Source organism: Metopolophium dirhodum, chromosome 9 (genome assembly GCF_019925205.1).
Source record: "Metopolophium dirhodum isolate CAU chromosome 9, ASM1992520v1, whole genome shotgun sequence".
NCBI classification, from domain to species: Eukaryota; Metazoa; Arthropoda; class Insecta; order Hemiptera; family Aphididae; genus Metopolophium; species Metopolophium dirhodum.
This window is the reverse complement of record NC_083568.1, coordinates 21,712,937-21,737,402: the sequence shown is the minus strand read 5'-3', so window position 1 is coordinate 21,737,402 and position 24,466 is coordinate 21,712,937. Positions and strand designations below refer to the sequence as shown.

General features: G+C 32.8%; 2 protein-coding genes and 1 long non-coding RNA gene across 3 annotated transcripts; 2 read left to right on the top strand and 1 right to left on the bottom strand.

Annotated features, from left to right (window-relative positions):
- The first annotated feature begins 1,938 nt into the window (after nt 1–1,938).
- On the top strand, nt 1,939–9,226 carry LOC132952864 (uncharacterized). The gene is made up of 9 exons (XM_061025337.1): nt 1,939–2,273; nt 2,336–2,656; nt 2,724–4,967; nt 5,033–5,143; nt 5,202–5,512; nt 5,566–5,875; nt 5,957–6,061; nt 6,118–6,592; nt 6,655–9,226. Exons 1-9 carry the CDS (start codon nt 2,039–2,041, stop codon nt 6,722–6,724), a joined length of 4,182 nt encoding a protein of 1,393 aa, XP_060881320.1. The 5' UTR covers nt 1,939–2,038; the 3' UTR covers nt 6,725–9,226.
- A 2,948-nt stretch (nt 9,227–12,174) lies between these two features.
- LOC132953028 (uncharacterized) lies at nt 12,175–13,422 on the top strand. The gene has a single exon (XM_061025578.1). It carries the CDS (start codon nt 12,175–12,177, stop codon nt 13,420–13,422), a length of 1,248 nt encoding a protein of 415 aa, XP_060881561.1.
- A 122-nt stretch (nt 13,423–13,544) lies between these two features.
- On the bottom strand, nt 13,545–13,930 carry LOC132951955 (uncharacterized). Its single transcript, XR_009665427.1, has 3 exons — nt 13,862–13,930; nt 13,737–13,799; nt 13,545–13,679 (listed from the first exon to the last, which is right to left on the bottom strand). It is a non-coding gene; the product is annotated as an uncharacterized LOC132951955 (long non-coding RNA).
- Nucleotides 13,931–24,466: the final 10,536 nt, after the last annotated feature.

The following is a 24,466-nucleotide window of genomic DNA, read 5'->3' as shown; positions in this document are numbered from 1 at the left end:
ACGACAATCGTTCGCATACGTACGAGATGTATAATTTCCCCCACCACCACCACAGCCACTATACCTTACAAAGGGCCGCCGCGAACGCGCGCGAGCCCGCCACCGCGTTATCATACCTATGTTATCAGTTATCACATCTATAAATACCTACTTACATACGCACTTACGTACAAACACACATACATACATACATACATACATACATATAATATACGAACATACGTCATGCTCATAATATAATATAAGGTACCTACAACATCACACATACCTGTCAACAAATATTATACCATAATATTATATACTTATTACATATATATCAATAAAACGCATCGTTAGCATACGATACATAGGTATATTTATACATATAAATATGATATAACCATACACATACAAACTATAATATAGTATTACACACCATACAGTACTCATCAGTTTTCATTCTGAACTTATATAATAATATTTACAACACACACAAGCTCAACATATATATTATATACCATATCATACATACACGCATGCATGCATAGATAAATACATTCATATCACATCACACATATACACACACACACACACACACACACACACACACACACACACACACGCGATTCCAGTATTCCATAATATAGTATACAAACAAGCCGCCCAGTCCTTTATTCATTCAATTACATATGAATGCTCATACACACACACATACATACATACATACATACATACATACATACTTGCAAAAATATTATATATAATCAAATTCGAATAACATCTCGATGCAGGTCTACCGTCAACCATGCTAGATATAATAAGAGAATTTAAAAAATGCGAAACTTGTGGGCGTCGCTTGCAGATATGGGTAGGAACGAATGAGTTAAAAAAAATGCGCGGTTTTATACCTGTACACTTGCAGCAGAAATAGAATTATTAACGCCTCAAATATTTAACATGATAAGTGAATTGTAGATAAGTAAACGATGTTTATACAGATACTAATAAACGCTTATTTATAACTATTTACCACGCTTTTTTTTCTCCCCTTACGTATTTACATATTTATAACATTCAGGTATATATTATATATCAACTTGAATACGTTTGTATTAAGCTAAGTATCGAAAATGTTTCGTATTTATTTCATATGAGACATATCATACGGGAAGTACTCGAGATGAATAACATGTGTAATACGACCTAAAGTTTTGCTACAGGCATACAATATTTCTATTTTCCTAGGACGTGCAACGTACATATCCAAAAATAGTGGTGCACATGAATTAGAGATTTATTTGAAAAACATGTATCCAAACACATGCTACATACCTGATAGGAAAATGTGCTATACCATACAACTACACACCACTAGTTTGTTGGCTAGAGGTTTAAGATCTTCCTCCGCATTAATATATAATATATATATAGTAATAATTAAAAAATGTGTGATCTCAACAGTTCGTGGACAATGTTCTACATAGTAATAGAACTATATTACTAGATACGTAATGTTTATATTACGATTTATATTATATTTATATTTTTATTATATTGATACGATCTATGTTTGATAAATGAAGGTGTCAACATAAGGAAACTCTTATTGTATTATTATTATTACATACATAAGTTTTTTTTTTATGTTTAGTTTCTAAATATATTTCCTTGCATGCAATTTGTATACCGCATCTAGAAAAGGTAACTATACAATCTTTCATTATACGTTTAAACTCGATTTTATAGTATTTTTAAAACAGGCGGCTTGAACACTTTACCATACGGATATTAACACACCCGATATATACAACAAACCGACGACCCTGTATTGCATTGTATAACTGTGATCGGTGGTGGCAGCGGCGGCGGCGGCGGCGTCGGCGACGGGTCTTAGGTAGGGATTTTTTGAATGAATGAATAGTCGCTATTCATTACTCCCCATAGTTGATGATATTTTGTCGTACCATATTAACCTATATCTCTCTCGATCGCTCTGTGTCAATACTACACACGTAATTATCATATAACGTTTTAATTTTTCTTGTTAATTTATTTTAAAATGTTTAAATGCGAGCAATGTTTTTTGAAATTCGTATACAAGCCAAATTTGATCGCTCACCGAAAAACACACCTCGAAATGTTTAAATGTCGACAATGTCCTTCGGAATTCACGGTGAAACGTAGTCTAACTAGACACGAAAAAAATCACAACGCCGAGCGTATCCCATGTATTAGATGTGGTATTACGTTCAGTTATAAGGCCGGTCTCAATAAACATTTGAAAAATGCTCATGGTATGTATTTTTGTATCCACTTTAAATATTTATTTTTTATTATATTTCAAATGTTTTATCAGGTATTGTACAAATCGCGCCACACGTTTTTGTACCAGACTTACAGCCTGGTACATCATCCGTTCGTAAAGATTGCGTATCAACTGCACGAGATAAACAAAACGTCCGCTTATCACCCATTCGAGATAAAGCGAGGGACGAATTTATGAGTAACGCGAATGAATGCTGGGAGGTTCTAGACGATATCGATCTTTTCGGACAAAATGATCGCTTATCACCAGAACGAGATAACACGATGGACGAATTTTGGAGTAACGTGAATGACGCTGAATGCTTGGAAGTTCTAGACACCGTTGAGAATCTCGGACTTTATGATTTTCAAGGTTAGCATTTTTTTTTTTTATAAACGTGCTATAAGCTAATTAGTTTTTTTTTTTTTAAAAATAAAAGATTCATACACTACGCTCGTTAATGGCAAACGTGTCTCCAGTGCAAATACAACGTCGGCTGTTAGGCTAAAAAAATTACGTTTAAATCTCGTAAAGTCTTCAGGATTTACACAAATCTCTACATCATCAAATCATACAATTACCTGGTATTACGTGAAAAATACCAACAATATTCAAAACTATATCTACTTTCTTGATTCGATTAAATCCGAACTAATCAATTTACTAAAATCAATTGTGAGTAAAAATCCGATCAAGTTTAATTTAAAGCTTGAGGCGACATATAATATACCGAATGTGGAATATTCATCGGAAAACCGTGCTTTTAAAACATCGGCTAAGGCGATTTTCTGTGATACCGGAGTACAGGAAATTGTCGAAGAGGCATTCGCTAAATTAATGAAAGAGCAAGACGAGTATACAAGCAAGGGTAGTGGTTTCACATTACAATGTATAGACGGTTTAATGTTAGGTGTGTATAAATATAAACCTATAGGCGGCTCATCATACATACAACTACCAGGCGCAATAGAAAATAAAAAAGCTGTGATTAATCCGCAGAACTTAGACTCACAATGCTTCAAATGGGCGATCCTAGCAAAACATGTCACAGGAAATAATAAACATCGTGTCGGTGATAATTATTTTAAACACCAAGAAAAATATAATTTTACAAATCTATCATTTCCAACACCACTACATCAGGTTAAAATTTTTGAAAAAAATAATCCAAACGTCTCTGTCAATGTTTACGGTATTGATAAACAATTTCAACCACCGAAATTTCCGGAATATAAAGTATTTCCACTAAAAGTAGTACATGAAGAAAAACCCGATCACTTTGATCTTTTACTAATTTCAGACCAGGACGATAACACTCACTATAGTTACATCTCTAATTTTTCAAGACTCATTAGCGCTCAAAAAACCAAACATAATGGGCAGTTAATTTTCTGCAAACGGTGCTTTACATCATTCGATAAACAACAATACAAATATAAATTAAACGGAGTTGCAGGACTTGAACAACATAAATTAATATGTGGGGAACACAAGCCCATACTACCTCAGTTACCTGAACCCGGATCAATACTCGAGTTTACTGCATGGGATAAAACGCAACGTCATCCTATAGTAATTTACGCGGATTTCGAAGCAATTCTAAAGAAAAGTGATGAGAAAATTGGAGAAAAAACAACAGCTTTTCAAGAACACGAGCCCATGAGCTATGGGTTTATGGTTAAAGCAAATGAAGAAATACCAGTGGAACTGCTTGAAAAATTCGGAATTCCGACATCGCCTGTAATTTACCGTGGAAATGAAAATAATAAAGACGTGGCGAGACATTTTATAGATAGTATTGTGAATATAGGTCAAAAAATTGAAAAACTACTCAAAACAAACACCCCTATAATTTTCACTATTGAACAGCGGAGAACACATGAAACATGTAATACTTGTAATTTATGCAAAACCAAATTTTCTCATGAAAATCATAAAGTGGCTGATCATTGTCATTTATCAGGGAAATTTAGACAGTCATTATGCAATACGTGTAATCTTAAACTTCAAACACCTAACTTCGTACCAGTATTTTTTCATAATTTATCAAATTATGATGCACATTTTATTGTCACTCGTCTCGGGTATGATACAAACTCTATCTCGGTAATACCAAACAGCGAAGAAAAATTTATTACGTTTTCAAAATACATTAGCAACTTCTTCACATTAAGATTTATCGACACACTAAGATTTATGGCCTCCAGTTTATCAACACTTTCAAAAAATTTAATTACACCAGGATTTGAAAAGTTTAGAGACAGTGCAAAACATTTTTCTACACAAGATTTACCACTAGTTACTCGTAAGGGGGTATACCCGTATGACTACACAGATGAATGGGATAAGCTTGAAGAAACCAGTTTACCGGCGAAAAAATATTTTTACAGTACATTGGACGAATCACATATAAAACATGAGGATTTTGAGCATGCAAATACAGTTTGGAATCATTTCAACTGTCAAACACTCGGGGAATACTCTGATCTTTATTTAAAAATCGACGTGCTGCTGCTGACTGATGTGTTTGAAAATTTCCGAGATCTCTGTATAAGAACTTACCATCTGGACCCATCATTTTACTACACAGCACCGGGATTTAGTTTTGACTGTATGCTGAAATACACGGGTCAACAACTTGAACTGATTTCGGATTATGATATTTTGTTAATGTTCGAGAAAGGTGAGGTCAGGTTATTTATTAAAAAAATAAAAAATAATGTGATAAAATATCTGTTTTTATTATAGGAATTCGTGGCGGCTTGACCCAGGCGAGCATGAGATATGCAAAGGCGAATAATGAAAAGACACCAGATTATGATCCAACACAACCAAAATCATGGCTTGTTTATCAGGATTGTGAGTATAATGTTATATTTAATTTAATATTAAATTTATTATATTACTTAAATTGCAGGTAACAACTTGTACGGTTACGCAATGTCACAATTCATGCCATACGGAGGATTTAAGTGGGTTGAGCCGAAACTAGAGGGTCTAAATGATTTAAACGATAGATCACCAATCGGGCGGATGTATGAGGTCGATATATCATATCCGAAAGAACTTCACGACAAGCATAATGATCTGCCATTCCTACCGAAAAATAGTATTCCACCTGGTTCAAAAGTTAAAAAACTTATGGCGACTTTAGAATCAAAGAAAAACTATGTGATTCATTATCGGAACCTGCAGCAGGCTATAGCCAACGGACTCGTTGTGGAAAAAGTAGCATATTTATTTTATTTATTTTATTTATTGCATATTTTGTTTTATTGTAGGTTCACAGAGTTGTGCAGTTTAATCAGTCGGACTGGCTTAAAAAATACATAGAATTAAACACTGAGATGCGGAAAAAAGCGAGGAACGACTTTGAAAAGGATTTCTTCAAACTCTTAAACAATGCCGTTTTTGGAAAAACCATGGAATCTTTAAGGAAACGTTTTAAAATGGAGCTTGTTTGTAGTGAAAAACGTTTGCAAAAACTTATAAATCTTACTACATTCAAACACTGTACTACGTATGACGAAACCCTCAACGCTGTCTCATTAGAAAACAAAATTATCATGTTTAACAAGCCAATATATATAGGTAAATATATATATATATATATATATACAACTAATTTACTATTATCAAACATATTTTAATATTTTTTTTAATTTTCACCAGGTTTTGCAGTGCTGGAAATTTCCAAGACCGTCATGTATGATTATCATTATAACGTTATGCAGGCTCATTATAGGGATAAAATTGAGCTCATGTATACTGATACAGGTAAATGTTTTCAAACTATACTAATTTTCATATATTAATTTATATTGTAATTTTAGATTCACTGGTATACTATATTCAAACCGATGATTTTTACAAAGACCTGGAGAATAATTCCAATTTACTCGATCGAATGGATACATCAGACTTACCACAAGATCATCCATGTTACATTGCTGAGCGAAAGAAAATCCCTGGTTTGTTTTCCGATGAAACAAATTCAGAGGTTATGACGCATTTTTGTGGGCTCAGAGCAAAGTCTTATTCATATAAGATCAATGGCAAGGAGAAGATCAGGGCGAAAGGAATCCGCGGGCATGTAGTCAGAAACCATATGAATTTCAACGATCATTATCGCTGTCTGTTTGGTGATACAACTTTGGATGTGATGACGGAGAATGTCTCTATCCGGTCGTTCAATCATCGATTGAAGACTATTAAATCAACCAAATTAACTTATAATAGTTTCGATGACAAGAGGGTTATACTTGAGGATCAAATACATACCTTGGCTCACGGTCACTACTCTATAGAGTGAGTTAGAAATAATTGTATATTTTAATTTATTGTACTTTAAATATTTCTGAATTGTATAGGGACACCAGAACACTAGAGCAAGCAGAAGCCGAATTAATACAACTTCCGGAAGCCGAGATAGACAGATAGTTTTTTTTTTTTATTTATTATAGATGATTTGTTTTTATATTGTAAAATATCACTGTAGATATTATTATTATTTTTTTTTTTATTTTGTAAAATATCTCTGTAGATATTATGTGGATATTATATTTATTATTATTATTATTATTGAATTGATTCTAGTTAGGATAGGATAGGATAGTATAGGATAGGATAGGATAGTATAGTATAAAGAAATAACTCATTGATATAAAAAAAATAAATAAATATGATATTTATTTTTACAAATTATTTACAAACCATTTTCTTAGGCTAAATACTTTATAAAATGAACATTGTTTAGGATTGAAATCCATATGAAAAATACAGCATGGTAAAGTTTCTTCATCACATATTTGGTCTAGTGGAGGGCACCCCATGTCGTCAATATTGATGATCCCGATGTGAGGAATATACTCTAAAAGAAGTTGTTTTTTCTGATCGCCTTTAACGTATATGAAACTGAACTTTAGTGAATTCAGTACTCTACCTAGTTCTTCATACTCAACATCCCCATATTCCAAAGATAGTTTGTGATAATTACGCTCCAACCACTTGTTAGTTTTCCGACTCTTGTTATCCTGTATTGATTTTGAATTTTTAAAAATCCAATGTTGAGTGGCCCATGTTTCTACATCTACTATAGACATTTCTTTTATCATGTATTTATTATCCCTCCCGAGAATGCAATGGAAATCAATGATGGCAGTAGACATAATTATTATTTGGACGACAGTACTTCAGGAATTTGTTTCAACTTGTCTGTATTTTCTTTGATATTTTGTAACAATGCTTTGATTTTTATAAGGTGCTCTTGTATATCATCACACGTTAATTGAAGTGTTTCAACTTGTTCTTCTTGTGTTTGAATAGACTTATGATTTTCCTCGAGTAAATTTCCAAATTTATCTAGTCTTATACAATATGATTTGATGGTTTGTTCGAGATTTGTTACAAATTTTCTCGTTTCACCAGCCTGTGAACATCCGAACACGTTCATACCTAGAGCTCGACTGATGCTATTTTCTAATGTCACTCGTATTTATCCAACTATTGTGCGTATTATCAAACCCTAGCCATTTTACGAACATCTGTTTTCCCTTCCTACGGATAATTTTCTCGACTAAATAATCGTTTGGGAGATTGGTCTTTTGAATTTCTTCAGAGTAGAAACAACCTAAAATCGGGTTTCCTGTATAATCTTGTAGTTGATAAGTAGTGGGGGATGTCTTGTTTATTTTGGTTATTTTAAATATTTCTGTGGACCAGCTCGGTAGATAACCTTTTGTAAATACCCCTTTATATATACTGATACGGACGTTATCACCAATGTTAAATTTAATTTTTCCATTAAGAATCGGACGTTGCTTTAATTTTACCGAAGAAGGATTGTTATCAGCCTGTCTGGGTGTCATAGATATTGTTCTGTGTTTTGAATTATTATATTCATTAATCATAGATTGTAAAATAGAAACCCATTCATGTGTTCCTCGTGCAGTGAACTCCCTATACATTTTTTCTTTAATTGATCTGTTAAGGCGTTCAACGATACAGGCCTTCGTTGTACTATACGTAGAATATTTATGTATATTGTGTTTCTTCATCAACGCATCGAATGTCGCATTGTAAAATTCTTTACCGTTATCGACCTGTAATAGTTTTGGCGAGCGCTTGAGTAGTATTTTTGACATTGCATTTGAAACTTCTTTAGCCGTTTTCGACTTTAAAGGTATAGCGAAAGAGTATTTCGTGTAACAATCTATGATAGTTAGAAAATATTTATAACCTTTATTCTTTTTAGAATAAGGTATCATTTCCACCAAGTCTGCCTGCCATAGATCGTTTTTACCATACACATTAACTCTTCGCCTTGTATAATTTTTTCTTGCTGGTTTGTGTAGTTCGTTTGCTATATCGCGTTTAGACATTTGGAATTCGTTTTATTAAACCCGTTTCATACAATTCTTCATAAATTGAAAGTATTTCATTGGAAAGCCCTGTATTACCGGCAGCTTGTGAGGCTAAAAGAAGTCGTAACCTATCAACCAACTCGTTTGGATCATTCCAATATACTAAATTATGCGCTTGTAATTTCACACCCGAACCCGAGGTGAATAGCTTGCTAATAATTTGCTCATACTTTGTACCACCCTTCCTAATTTTTGTCCCGTCCTGTGTTAAATGTGCCGAAGTATGAATCAGTATTTCTTTATACGTATTTAAGTCATTAGCGGAGTATTGCATTGGATATCTGGAGCACAATAACTCGCTAAGCCCCTGTGTCAGTGGATAAGAGTTTTCTCTCACAACTATTGCACCGTTTTTAAATTGTATTACTTCTGTACCTAATTTGATAATGCCATTAGAATATTTTTTTGGGCCATATACTTTATCTTTTTCTTGGTCTTCTAATTTACGAAAATTTGTAAACCGGTTGTCGGATGCGTTGGAAACCATATCATTATCGACTTTGGAAGTCTGTAATTTGTTCAGAGGTTCGATTATTGGCTGAAGTGTTTGTGATACAAAAGATTGAATATCAGCTTTTCCATGTTTTAATGCAATATACTTACGTTTAATATTTTCTTTAGCTTTAATCAATTCTCCGAGTACCTCACCTTTAGACGACATATTTGTGAATGAAGTGTCTTATAAAAAAACAATAGTTTATATAACAACGAATGTATCAAATCCGTGACGATAGCGACCATTGTCACGTTCACTGTCTTTGTTTATGACAATAAATTCAAATCCTCCTTTACACCAACATGAAGTACAAAAGTTTTTAAACTCGGGATATGACACATCACCAGAGCAATGTTCGTTGTAAACATGCTTTAGGTTTGTCTCGTCTTGTTTAAATAAAACAATAAAATTTGCGTTATCACGTAAAAGTTGTTTAGGTACTTTTGAATAACTCTGAGCCAAATAGAAAACATCTACTAAATTATGGCGGCCTCTGGAAAAGTAAGTCCTTGCAATCTTCTGGTTTTCAGTAATAATATCATCGAAAATAAACACAGAGTTTGGTAAAGCTTTTTCAGGTTCGATAACTTGCTCGTTTTCGTAGAACGTGAATAATTGTATTCCATTAATACCTGATAAAATATCACTCAATAATTTATACTTTGGTTGATCCAATGTTTTTGAATATATGTATACGTTGTGAAATCGTATACCATTTATATGTGTTAATAATGTGAATATTAAATTAGTTTTCCCACAGCCTGAAGGGCCCATGATAAGCGCTCTAATCGTATTAGGTAGAAGCACACCATGTCTTTGTTTTTTATACGAAGTAGGTGGGTCCACGTTTTCAACTGTGAGTTGTATATCTTGTTTAATGAATTTCATTTTTTAAATAAATATCCCTGTAACACTAAGAGCGTAATCAGTACACGATGTCACTCGCTCGAAGAAAGACCAAGAATAAAGGTGCTGGTCTTATAAACACGCTTATAAATAAATTACCATTAGAGCTTCACGTACCTGGTGAGAGTAAATACACGTATATTAACGTGGTAATAGTAATAATAAAAATAATATTTCTTTATAGGTTATCAATATTGTGGACCTGGCACAAATTTGAAAAAACGATTAGCTCGCGGAGATAAAGGGGTAAATCCTTTAGACACTGCGTGTAGAGAACACGATATTGCATACGATCTTAGTAACTCTATCACAGATCGCAACGAGGCCGATTATATATTAGAGCAACGAGCCTGGGATAGGTTCAAGTCTAAAGATTCGAGTTTAAAAGAAAAGGCTGTAGCTTGGGGCGTGACTACCGCCATGAAAGTGAAACGTAAAATCGGGGCTGGATGTGGGTTTAAAGCAGCCATCAGAGCAGCTAAAAACGTAATAAAGAAAAATATCGGTGAAAAAAACCTGATGAAATTAAGTAAAAAGTGTATAACCGTCGCACGAAAAACATTCAAAAATAAAAAGACTAAAGTTCCAAGGGTTATATCAATACCAAAAAAGGGTGGAGTGTTGCCGTTAATCCCGATTTTCGCCGGTTTATCAGCACTAGGAGCACTGAGTGGCGGTGTTGCCAACGTTGTCAAGGTTGCGAATGAATTTAAAAGAAATACGCAATCTCATTTGGGCGGCGGATTATACATCGCGCCGTATAAAGGTAACTCGTATAAAATCGGATCAAGTCTATATCTTGCACCATATAAAAGTGGAGGGGATTTGAAAACGAAAAAAACTAGAAAAACTAAAAAAAATAAAAAAAACTAATAACTACGTTACCCAGAAGAGCGCTGTACGATTTCGAACTTATAAAATTTGCACGTTTGAATAAAATACCTCATTTCATCGGCGTGTTTACTCGAGATAGGTTACCCGTACGTCGTAAACGAGTAGAATCAGCGATTGTTAACTTGGATACGGAAAACGGTACAGGTACTCACTGGGTAGCGTATAGAAAAATCGGAAATCAAGTTGAATATTATGACAGTTTTGGAAATTTACCACCTCCATTAGAAGTACAACGATATTTTCACGGATGTGACATAAATTTCAATTACAGCAGAGAGCAGAAATATAATACTACAAACTGTGGACACTTGTGTTTAAAATTTTTATCATGTATACGATAACGTTAAACGGGAACTCGAGTGAATTGTCATGCGACATTTTTCCACCGCTAGAAGTAGAAAGCACAGCACAAATATGTCTTTTGAGTCTACAGACAAATAATTCGATACCGAACATTGAACCCGGTTGCAATACTATCGGTTTCCGTAATATGATTGGACAAAGAGAGGAAGTTATTATACCCACAGGCTCGTATGAGTTTGAAAATTTAGAGACTGTTATAAAAAAAAATATGCCCGATTATATCGACTGGTTTGAATTAAAAGCAGACAATACCACATTAAAGTGTATAGTCTCGTGTAGTCATGACGTAGACTTATCAGTTGAGAATAGTATAGCGAAGTTATTGGGTTTTAGAAATTATTTATACACTTCTGGTATTAATCATGAATCTGAAAGTACAGTTAAGATAATGAAAATCAATAGTATAAAAGTAGAGTGCAACTTGATTACTGGTTCATTCTGTGATGGAGCACCGAGCCAGATCATACATGAACTTTATCCAACTGTCCCGCCAGGTTATAAAATCATCGAAGTACCTAGACATCTAGTTTTTTATGCTCTCAATACGACTTCAATATCTAGAGTATACATCGTGTTAAAAGATCAGAACGATTGTCTAATAAATCTGCGCGGTGAACCAATTACGATTCGATTACAAATAACGAGTGGAAATGGCATTAAAGTTTAATATAAAAAGATCTACAATCAAAAAACCAGTTAGTTTACCGACTGTCGTGAAGAAGTCAACATCTAGACCGAAAAAAGGCGAGATCAAGCTCACGAAAAATAATTTAAATTTTCTACGTTCGTTGCAAGTATAAAAAATAATTATGGACGACTCGTATTTAGACGTTGGGGTCGATTATGTCGATGAGTGTAAAATAACACAAAAGCATTATCATTCGTTCACTCCATACTCAAACATGTCTTTATCAAATAACGATGAAATTAGGATAAGTGTTTTAAATATGGATGCATACACTCTACCATGCGAAAGCTATATTTATATAGAGGGGAGAGTAAATAAACCGTCCGATGCAGTGGGAGATGTACGTTTTTCAAATAATGGATTGGCATTTTTATTCTCCGAAATGCGCTATGAAATAAACGGAATAGAAATTCAAAAATTAAAAACACCTGGAGTTGCATCTTGCTTGAAAGCATATTGTTCGTATACTCCAAACGATTTGAATACGTTGGAGAACGCTGCTTGGGACTCGGCGATGGATGGTGAAGATAATAAAAACTTTATGAGCAACAATGTATTTACCGGGTGTATCCCTCTAAAACATTTATTCGGATTTTGTGAAGACTATAAAAAAATATTACTTAATTGTAATCAACAGCTGATTTTAAATCGCGCATCTACCGACCTGGATGCGATACACGTTGTTGGCGAGGGCGCAACCGAAGCAGTCTCAAAAAATAGAAAAATTACAATTGAACTTACTAGGGTGGTGTGGAAAATGCCTATTATCAGAGTTAGTGATAAAGAAAAATTAAGGTTGATAAAAGTGGTAGATTCGTGTAAAACACTATCATGTGCGTTCAGAACCTGGGATCTCTGCGAATATCCTATTCTCCCTAGAAATACCTCACATTCGTGGACGGTAAAGTCCAGCAACTTGTTAGAAAAACCGAGGTTTGTGTTATTCGGATTACAAACAGATCGAAAAAAAAATATTGAAATAGACGCTGGACGCTTTGATCACTGTCAACTAAAAAATCTTAAGGTTCACTTAAATTCTGAAGTGTATCCATATGAAGACTTTCGTGCTGATTTTAAAAATAATACAACTAGTATACTGTATAAGGCCTATGCAGACTTTCAAAAATCATATTATGAGAAAGAGTATAGTGAACCTTTATTGTCAAAACATATTTTTCAAAACTATTCACCAATCATCGTTGTTGATTTATCGTGTCAAAACGACAATGTGAAGTCGTCAACCGTAGACCTACGTATTGAATTTGAAACTGATACCGTTATTCCGGAAAAAACTACAGCGTATTGCTTAATATTACATGACCAGATTATAAATTATAGCCCGTTTAGTGGCGAAGTTAGAAAATTGTAAAAATGTATATAATTTTTTTTTTTTTCCTCTTATGTAAAATATTGTAACCTTATGCTAAATATATATATATATATTGTAACCTTATCATTATTAATAAATAAAAAAACTTGTTTTTAAATATCACGCTTGTTTTTATTTTACACAATAAGAAAAATAATAATACAGAAAAATTAATTATATTGTGGTCCAAATGGCCCATCGTTTTCCGAACGTCCTTCCTGAATGTTTTCGAGGTGGCTCTCTTGTGCTGGATTTCCCTGTAATTTTTTTTTTTAATTAAAATATGTTATGTCGGATTTAAAAATGATTATTACCTGCGGATATGAACTGAAGTACGATTGTGGTGAAAAAGCTATGGAACACTCGTCATTGTATCCCTGTAAATAAAAAATATTTTATTAACATAACATAATATAAGCTAAAGGAAAATTGCTAGTACCTCATATTTTTTTATTTTCTCCATCCATTTTTGAACGATCGAATCAGTTGCATATAATTTTAGTTGATTTGTGAAAATGTAGTCGTTCTCGCCAATAACATGTATTGAAAGATAATTATTATCGATGTTCCTCACATGAGTTCTCATATCAGTCTTAGAATTTTCTAACGCTACGTTTGATTTTAAGAATGAAGCGATTAGATCAATTTGATGTATTACAATCGGTTTAATTATAATAGATTTTCTATTGATAATCTCAAAAATGGTGTATTCTAAATCTTGTAAGGTCAAAAGATCCGTTCGATTTAACAGAACACGACATCCGTCTTGAATTTTTGATTCTAAAACAAGTGTGTTCTCCGAGTGATATGTCATACTAGACATTGAAATTACGTCGTTATCCAAAAATAAATTTCGTTTGTATTTTTCTGGACGATCGAGTATGAATGATAGAATGTTCCCCATAAGTCTGAATATACTTTGTAGAAAATCGATAGGAATATTTACATACCGCGAAGATGTTATAATATGAATCACGGTTTTGAATTCATCGGTAGGATCTATCCCAATGTTTAAAAATTTACGAGCTGTGAAGTCGATGGTTAGATTACTGCAATCGATGAGCTTGGGTGGTGGTGACGGTGGAGTATATTTAAAAGTTTTCTTGTAAATATCTGCCATATTTTCGATTGGACCAGCCATTTTAATTTTAAACACTGAAAAATAATTATGATTTAAACGTTGAATACGAGACGAGCACACGGGCGGAGTAGACACTCGGAGCGATGTAGACACTTGGAATGATGAAGAGCGACTGATTTTATGAAGTGTAACTGTGTTCTTAGACGATTATATTAAATATTAATTGGTGGGGGGACATCGAATAGTCCCTACAGAGTTATCGTGGTAATGCATGCAGCTACAGGTCTGTTAACGCTGAGGATGTTTACAAAGGAATGTGCCTTTATGTGTGTGTGTATTATATTTCTGTATGCTATGCAGGAAGCTACATGTTCGTTAAAGTTGTTTACGTTTACAAACGGGAAACATTTTTGTAATAATTCTCGAATGCCATGCGTGCGAAAACATTTAAAGATTATGCTAACGTCAATGTGATAACTGATAACATAGATATGATAACGCGGTGGCGGGCTCGCGGCGGCCCTTTGTAAGGTGTAGCGTTGGTGGTGTTGGTGGTGGTGGGGGGAAATTATAGAATGTTTATTGTTAGAAATATCAGTGGAATATTATATGTAAACTATATTATAATATATGTATGTATGTGTGTTTGTACGTAAGTGCGTATGTAAGTATTTATAGATGTGATAACTGATAACATAGGTATGATAACGCGGTGGCGGGCTCGCGCGCGTTCGCGGCGGCCCTTTGTAAGGTATAGTGGCTGTGGTGGTGGTGGGGGAAATTATACATCTCGTACGTATGCGAACGATTGTCGTAAACACCAGTTAAATGAGATAGAATATACCTCCTAATCATAAGCGAGTAAGTTGCGCAGTGGTGTGGTTGTCGTATGGGAAGCGACCTGTTCGAGTTCGAATCCCGGTTCGGCAAAAAAATTTTTAAATTATTTTCCGCGGCTAATTGATAGGGAAGAGTGGCGGGGGGAATATCGTATAAGTGCGTGATTGATGGTGGGGGGTATATGAAGAGCGGGGTAGCGGGGGGAATGTCGTGTACGTATGTGATATGGGTTGAGCAGAGGTGTATAATAGATGTATGTGGGATGTGCAAACGGTGCCACCACCGATCACAGTTATACAATGCAATACAGGGTCGTCGGTTTGTTGTATATATCGGGTGTGTTAATATCCGTATGGTAAAGTGTTCAAGCCGCCTGTTTTAAAAATACTATAAAATCGAGTTTAAACGTATAATGAAAGATTGTATAGTTACCTTTTCTAGATGCGGTATACAAATTGCATGCAAGGAAATATATTTAGAAACTAAACATAAAAAAAAAACTTATGTATGTAATAATAATAATACAATAAGAGTTTCCTTATGTTGACACCTTCATTTATCAAACATAGATCGTATCAATATAATAAAAATATAAATATAATATAAATCGTAATATAAACATTACGTATCTAGTAATATAGTTCTATTACTATGTAGAACATTGTCCACGAACTGTTGAGATCACACATTTTTTAATTATTACTATATATATATTATATATTAATGCGGAGGAAGATCTTAAACCTCTAGCCAACAAACTAGTGGTGTGTAGTTGTATGGTATAGCACATTTTCCTATCAGGTATGTAGCATGTGTTTGGATACATGTTTTTCAAATAAATCTCTAATTCATGTGCACCACTATTTTTGGATATGTACGTTGCACGTCCTAGGAAAATAGAAATATTGTATGCCTGTAGCAAAACTTTAGGTCGTATTACACATGTTATTCATCTCGAGTACTTCCCGTATGATATGTCTCATATGAAATAAATACGAAACATTTTCGATACTTAGCTTAATACAAACGTATTCAAGTTGATATATAATATATACCTGAATGTTATAAATATGTAAATACGTAAGGGGAGAAAAAAAAGCGTGGTAAATAGTTATAAATAAGCGTTTATTAGTATCTGTATAAACATCGTTTACTTATCTACAATTCACTTATCATGTTAAATATTTGAGGCGTTAATAATTCTATTTCTGCTGCAAGTGTACAGGTATAAAACCGCGCATTTTTTTTAACTCATTCGTTCCTACCCATATCTGCAAGCGACGCCCACAAGTTTCGCATTTTTTAAATTCTCTTATTATATCTAGCATGGTTGACGGTAGACCTGCATCGAGATGTTATTCGAATTTGATTATATATAATATTTTTGCAAGTATGTATGTATGTATGTATGTATGTATGTATGTGTGTGTGTATGAGCATTCATATGTAATTGAATGAATAAAGGACTGGGCGGCTTGTTTGTATACTATATTATGGAATACTGGAATCGCGTGTGTGTGTGTGTGTGTGTGTGTGTGTGTGTGTGTGTGTGTGTGTGTATATGTGTGATGTGATATGAATGTATTTATCTATGCATGCATGCGTGTATGTATGATATGGTATATAATATATATGTTGAGCTTGTGTGTGTTGTAAATATTATTATATAAGTTCAGAATGAAAACTGATGAGTACTGTATGGTGTGTAATACTATATTATAGTTTGTATGTGTATGGTTATATCATATTTATATGTATAAATATACCTATGTATCGTATGCTAACGATGCGTTTTATTGATATATATGTAATAAGTATATAATATTATGGTATAATATTTGTTGACAGGTATGTGTGATGTTGTAGGTACCTTATATTATATTATGAGCATGACGTATGTTCGTATATTATATGTATGTATGTATGTATGTATGTATGTGTGTTTGTACGTAAGTGCGTATGTAAGTAGGTATTTATAGATGTGATAACTGATAACATAGGTATGATAACGCGGTGGCGGGCTCGCGCGCGTTCGCGGCGGCCCTTTGTAAGGTATAGTGGCTGTGGTGGTGGTGGGGGAAATTATACATCTCGTACGTATGCGAACGATTGTCGTAAACACCAGTTAAATGAGATAGAATATACCTTCTAATCATAAGCGAGTAAGTTGCGCAGTGGTGTGGTTGTGGTATGGGAAGCGACCTGTTCGAGTTCGAATCCCGGTTCGGTAAAAAAATTTTTAAATTATTTTCCGCGGCTAATTGATAGGGAAGAGTGGCGGGGGGAATATCGTATAAGTGCGTGATTGATGGTGGGGGGTATATGAAGAGCGGGGTAGCGGGGGGAATGTCGTGTACGTATGTGATATGGGTTGAGCAGAGGTGTATAATAGATGTATGTGGGATGTGCAAACGGGTTTCGCGGGATGTGCATCAGGTATAGGGCTGAGCCAGCAGGATGCGGTTCCAGAAATCTCTTTTTTATCCTACTGAAGATAACCATGTTTTCTTTTTAACTTAAAACCAATTGAAATCTATTTACGATAGTTCGGAACATGCTGATTTCAATGATGTCTTCAAAAGGGTTTTAAGTTGAGGGGTTCGGTACGAACATGAGTTTATTAACTCGGGCGGCGCGCCGTCGCAAAGCAAGTTTGCTTCTTCACGCGCTCTAGGTCGCGTCGTGAACGGTTGCTGCGTTCAGCGGGCGTAATGTGTTATTGATGTGCAAAAGCGCGTCGCGGTACTCGGTACGCGAGAATAAATGGTTAGTGACGAGAGTGCGCCACGTGAGCGGGGCGTCCGGTTTTGTCTCGTTACAAGTTATGTTTGAAGATTTAATTAATTTCCTAAAAGGAAATACCTCAAGGTTGCCTCAGTAAGTTGAGGGACCGTAGTTAAAGTGCCGTCCACCAATAAAGTAGATAGAGACTCGTTGATCGCTTTTATGTGCTTCAAATTGTTTACACGAGTGAGCTGGGTATGGCTCCATCATAGATAATAAAGATATAACATAATGGTCTAACAGTGGTCTTCGAGGGGAACAATTGAAGCCAAATAAAGTATACCTATATAAAGGAGACTCAATTGCCTTCCGCGGGAACGCGGCCTCAAATGTATTTAACATAGGCGTGGACTATCCATATCTTTATTATCTATGGGCTTCATCCATAGCATGGATTAAGGTGTCAACAATATAAGGATCAACTTGATAATCAAACACTTAAGTTCAGCAACCTGCAAATCAGGATCTTTTTATTCAAAGTGTCCTAATAAGTCATAAGAAGGTTAGTTAGGTAAACATATGGTTAGTTGAAGCTATGGTAATGATAGACGATGACTACCATCACCGGTCGTGAGCTTTGCGATGATCTTTTCCTACTAACTATCAAGGTATTCGATATTGTAAACATAACAATGAAAGAAAATATTTAAATATTATTAATTTGGTTAAGTTAGGTTAGGTTAGGATAGGGCAGGAAATTAGATGTTAACTAATTATCATAGTTTTTAACACGGTCTTAAAGACTGTCAGCAAGAGTTGTACCAGTATAGTTATTAAAAACTTAAATACAGCCAACATTAAAAAATGATTTTTTTAACACAACAAATTATAAAATGTATTTTAAAATATAACAAAATATTATTTTATTAAGGTTTTATAAGGTTTTCAATACTTATGAGTTTTTGTAAATAGAAAATGTATAAAATCAATAGTTTCAATTTTATATATGGTTTTGTGTTTTAATATCCTATTGTCAAAGAATTCTCAGGGTTTCCCTTCCATATTTTTTTACATTGTACTAAATCTAACTTTTTTCCGCACATATTTACAAAGACTAAAACATATATCTGACTATGTTTTTATTTGCATTTAGACTCTATAGTTTGTAATTTAATATTGACTGTAGACCCACCAAACACAATATTATTTTAAATTAAACATTTTATGTCCTTTATAAATTACAATCACATAGTAGAGTCCGTGCAGGACCTTTTATCATTTAATTTCTTTGCATCCTTTATAATTTACATTCATTTTTATACATTTTCTAATACATATATTACCGTGATACACCTCTGATCATAATAACTGTTTGCATTATTATAATGTAAACAACACCTCGTTTTTGGATTGTAGTTAATATGTATTGCAGTATTTAGCTTCCAGCGTATTCTTTTGTTTAGTGTTATTTCACCCAGATTTCTCAAACAATTTTTTTTACACTTTTTACGCAAACATTTTTCAAGATTAACCGGCTATACCTGGGAGTACGCTGAGTACCTGTGTACATAATATATAATTTGAAAAGAGACTGGCTAGGTTCTCTCACGTTCCCCATTCAATTTGTTTCTTTATATATTTAACTTTTTTGATTCTTTTATATATATCTTTTTTTAAAACATTAACAACCTGGTGCCATATGATTTATTTAAAATTTTTTTTTTAGTAATGTTTATCTAGTTGAATATTTTGTATTGACTTGAAAATTGATAACTTGGTGTCCTATGAATAATCATTCTTTAATGAACTAAATATTTTGAATAGTTCTTCTGTTTAAGATTCTGGGCATTTTAGTTTGTCTTTTGTAATGTGTATTCCTACAGTTAAATTATTTCAAAATATTTTTTTGGTTTCTTAAAATGCATTTGCCTGCGGGCGCAAACACCCTCCTTCAATTTTTTTTTTTAGTTATGTTTATCTAGTTGAATATTTTGTATTGACTTGAAAATTGATAACTTGGTGCCCTATGAATAATCATTCTTTAATGGACTAAATATTTTGAATAGTTTTTCTGTTTAAGATTCTGGGCATTTTAGTTTGTACTTTGTAATGTTAATCCTACAGTTAAATTTTTCAAATTTTTTTTTTGGTTTCTTAAAATGCATTTGCCTGCGGGCGCCAACACCCTCCTTCAATTTTTTTTTTTGTAATGTTTATCTAGTTGAATATTTTTTATTGACTTGAAAATTGATAACTTGGTGCCCTATGAATAATCATTCTTTAATGGACTAAATATTTCGAATAGTTTTTTCTGTTTAAGATTCTGGGCATTTTAGTTTGTACTTTGTAATGGGTCTCCTACACTTAAATTTTTTCAAATTTTTTTTTTGGTTTCTTAAAATGCATTTGCCTGCGGGCGCCAACACCCTCCTTCAATTTTTTTTTTTAGTTATGTTTATCTAGTTGAATATTTTGTATTGACTTGAAAATTGATAACTTGGTGCCCTATGAATAATAATTCTTTAATGGACTAAATATTTCGAAAAGTTTTTCTGTTAAGATTCTGGGCATTTTAGTTTGTACTTTGTAATGTGTCTCCTACACTTAAATTTTTCAAATTTTTTTTTTGGTTTCTTAAAATGCATTTGCCTGCGGGCGCCAAAACCCTCCTTCAATTTTTTTTTTTGTAATGTTTATCTAGTTGAATATTTTGTATTGACTTGAAAATTGATAACTTGGTGCCCTATGAATAATCATTCTTTAATGAACTAAATATTTTGAATAGTTTTTCTGTTTAAGATTCTGGGCATTTTAGTTTGTACTTTGTAATGTTAATCCTACAGTTAAATTTTTCAAATTTTTTTTTTGGTTTCTTAAAATGCATTTGCCTGCGGGCGCCAACACCCTCCTTCAATTTTTTTTTTTGTAATGTTTATCTAGTTGAATATTTTTTATTGACTTGAAAATTGATAACTTGGTGCCCTATGAATAATCATTCTTTAATGGACTAAATATTTCGAATAGTTTTTTCTGTTTAAGATTCTGGGCATTTTAGTTTGTACTTTGTAATGGGTCTCCTACACTTAAATTTTTTCAAATTTTTTTTTTGGTTTCTTAAAATGCATTTGCCTGCGGGAGCCAACACCCTCCTTCAATTTTTTTTTTTAGTTATGTTTATCTAGTTGAATATTTTGTATTGACTTGAAAATTGATAACTTGGTGCCCTATGAATAATAATTCTTTAATGGACTAAATATTTCGAAAAGTTTTTTCTGTTAAGATTCTGGGCATTTTAGTTTGTACTTTGTAATGTGTCTCCTACACTTAAATTTTTCAAATTTTTTTTTTGGTTTCTTAAAATGCATTTGCCTGCGGGCGCCAACACCCTCCTTCAATTTTTTTTTTATAATGTTTATCTAGTTGAATATTTTTTATTGACTTGAAAATTGATAACTTGGTGCTCTATGAATAATCATTCTTTAATGAACTAAATATTTTGAATAGTTTTTCTGTTTAAGATTCTGGGTATTTTAGTTTGTACTTTGTAATGTGTATTTCTACAGTTAAATTTTTTCAAATTTTTTTTTGGTTTCCTAAAATGCATTTGCCTGCGGGCGCCAACACCCTCCTTCAATTTTTTTTTTAGTAACATATATCTAGTTGAATATTTTGTATTGACTTGAAAATTGATAACTTGGTGCCCTATGAATAATCATTCTTTAATGGACTAAATATTTCGAATAGTTTTTTCTGTTTAAGATTCTGGGCATTTTAGTATGTACTTTGTAATGTGTATTCCTACAGTTAAATTTTTTCAAAATTTTTTTTTGGTTTCTTAAAATGCATTTGCTTGCGGGTGCCAACACCCTCCTTCAATTTTTTTTTTTGTAATGTTTATCTAGTTGAATATTTTTTATTGACTTGAAAATTGATAACTTGGTGCCCTATGAATAATCATTCTTTAATGGACTAAATATTTCGAATATTTTTTTCTGTTTAAGATTCTGGGCATTTTAGTTTGTACTTTGTAATGTGTCTCCTACACTTAAATTTATTCAAAATTTTTTTTTGGTTTCCTAAAATGCATTTGCCTGCGGGCGCCAACACCCTCCTTCAATTTTTTTTTTTAGTAATGTTTATCTAGTTGAATATTTTGTATTGACTTGAAAATTGATAACTTGGTGCCCTATGAATAATCATTCTTTAATGAACTAAATATTTTGAATAGTTTTTCTGTTTAAGATTCTGGGTATTTTAGTTTGTACTTTGTAATGTGTATTCCTACAGTTAAATTTTTTCAAATTTTTTTTTGGTTTCCTAAAATGCATTTGCCTGCAGGCGCCAACACCCTCCTTCAATTTTTTTTTTAGTAACATATATCTAGTTGAATATTTTGTATTGACTTGAAAATTGATAACTTGGTGCCCTATGAATAATCATTCTTTAATGGACTAAATATTTCGAATAGTTTTTTCTGTTTAAGATTCTGGGCATTTTAGTATGTACTTTGTAATGTGTATTCCTACAGTTAAATTTTTTCAAAATTTTTTTTTGGTTTCTTAAAATGCATTTGCTTGCGGGTGCCAACACCCTCCTTCAATTTTTTTTTTTGTAATGTTTATCTAGTTGAATATTTTTTATTGACTTGAAAATTGATAACTTGGTGCCCTATGAATAATCATTCTTTAATGGACTAAATATTTCGAATATTTTTTTCTGTTTAAGATTCTGGGCATTTTAGTTTGTACTTTGTAATGTGTCTCCTACACTTAAATTTATTCAAAATTTTTTTTTGGTTTCCTAAAATGCATTTGCCTGCGGGCGCCAACACCCTCCTTCAATTTTTTTTTTTAGTAATGTTTATCTAGTTGAATATTTTGTATTGACTTGAAAATTGATAACTTGGTGCCCTATGAATAATCATTCTTTAATGGACTAAATATTTTGAATAGTTTTTCTGTTTAAGATTCTGGGCATTTTAGTTTGTACTTTGTAATGTGTATTCCTACAGTTAAATTTTTTCAAAATTTTTTTTTGGTTTCCTAAAATGCATTTGCCTGCGGGCGCCAACACCCTCCTTCAATTTTTTTTTTAAGTTATGTTTATCTAGTTGAATATTTTGTATTGACTTGAAAATTGATAACTTGGTGCCCTATGAATAATAATTCTTTAATGGACTAAATATTTCGAAAAGTTTTTTCTGTTAAGATTCTGGGCATTTTAGTTTGTACTTTGTAATGTGTCTCCTACACTTAAATTTTTTCAAATTTTTTTTTTGGTTTCTTAAAATGCTTTTGCCTGCGGGAGCCAACACCTTCCTTCAATTTTTTTTTTTAGTTATGTTTATCTAGTTAAATATTTTGTATTGACTTGAAAATTGATAACTTGGCTAGGAATAATCATTCTTTAATGAACTAAATATTTTGAATAGTTTTTTCTGTTAAGATTCTGGGCATTTTAGTTTGTACTTTGTAATGTGTATTTCTACAGTTAAATTTTTTCAAATTTTTTTTTGGTTTCCTAAAATGCATTTGCCTGCGGGCGCCAACACCCTCCTTCAATTTTTTTTTTAGTAACATATATCTAGTTGAATATTTTGTATTGACTTGAAAATTGATAACTTGGTGCCCTATGAATAATCATTCTTTAATGGACTAAATATTTCGAATAGTTTTTTCTGTTTAAGATTCTGGGCATTTTAGTATGTACTTTGTAATGTGTATTCCTACAGTTAAATTTTTTCAAAATTTTTTTTTGGTTTCTTAAAATGCATTTGCCTGCGGGTGCCAACACCCTCCTTCAATTTTTTTTTTTTGTAATGTTTATCTAGTTGAATATTTTGTATTGACTTGAAAATTGATAACTTGGTGCCCTATGAATAATCATTCTTTAATGGACTAAATATTTCGAATAGTTTTTTCTGTTAAGATTCTGGGCATTTTAGTTTGTACTTTGTAATGTTAATCCTACAGTTAAATTTTTCAAATTTTTTTTTTGGTTTCTTAAAATGCATTTGCCTGCGGGCGCCAACACCCTCCTTCAATTTTTTTTTTTGTAATGTTTATCTAGTTGAATATTTTTTATTGACTTGAAAATTGATAACTTGGTGCCCTATGAATAATCATTCTTTAATGGACTAAATATTTCGAATAGTTTTTTCTGTTTAAGATTCTGGGCATTTTAGTTTGTACTTTGTAATGGGTCTCCTACACTTAAATTTTTTCAAATTTTTTTTTTGGTTTCTTAAAATGCATTTGCCTGCGGGCGCCAACACCCTCCTTCAATTTTTTTTTTTAGTTATGTTTATCTAGTTGAATATTTTGTATTGACTTGAAAATTGATAACTTGGTGCCCTATGAATAATAATTCTTTAATGGACTAAATATTTCGAAAAGTTTT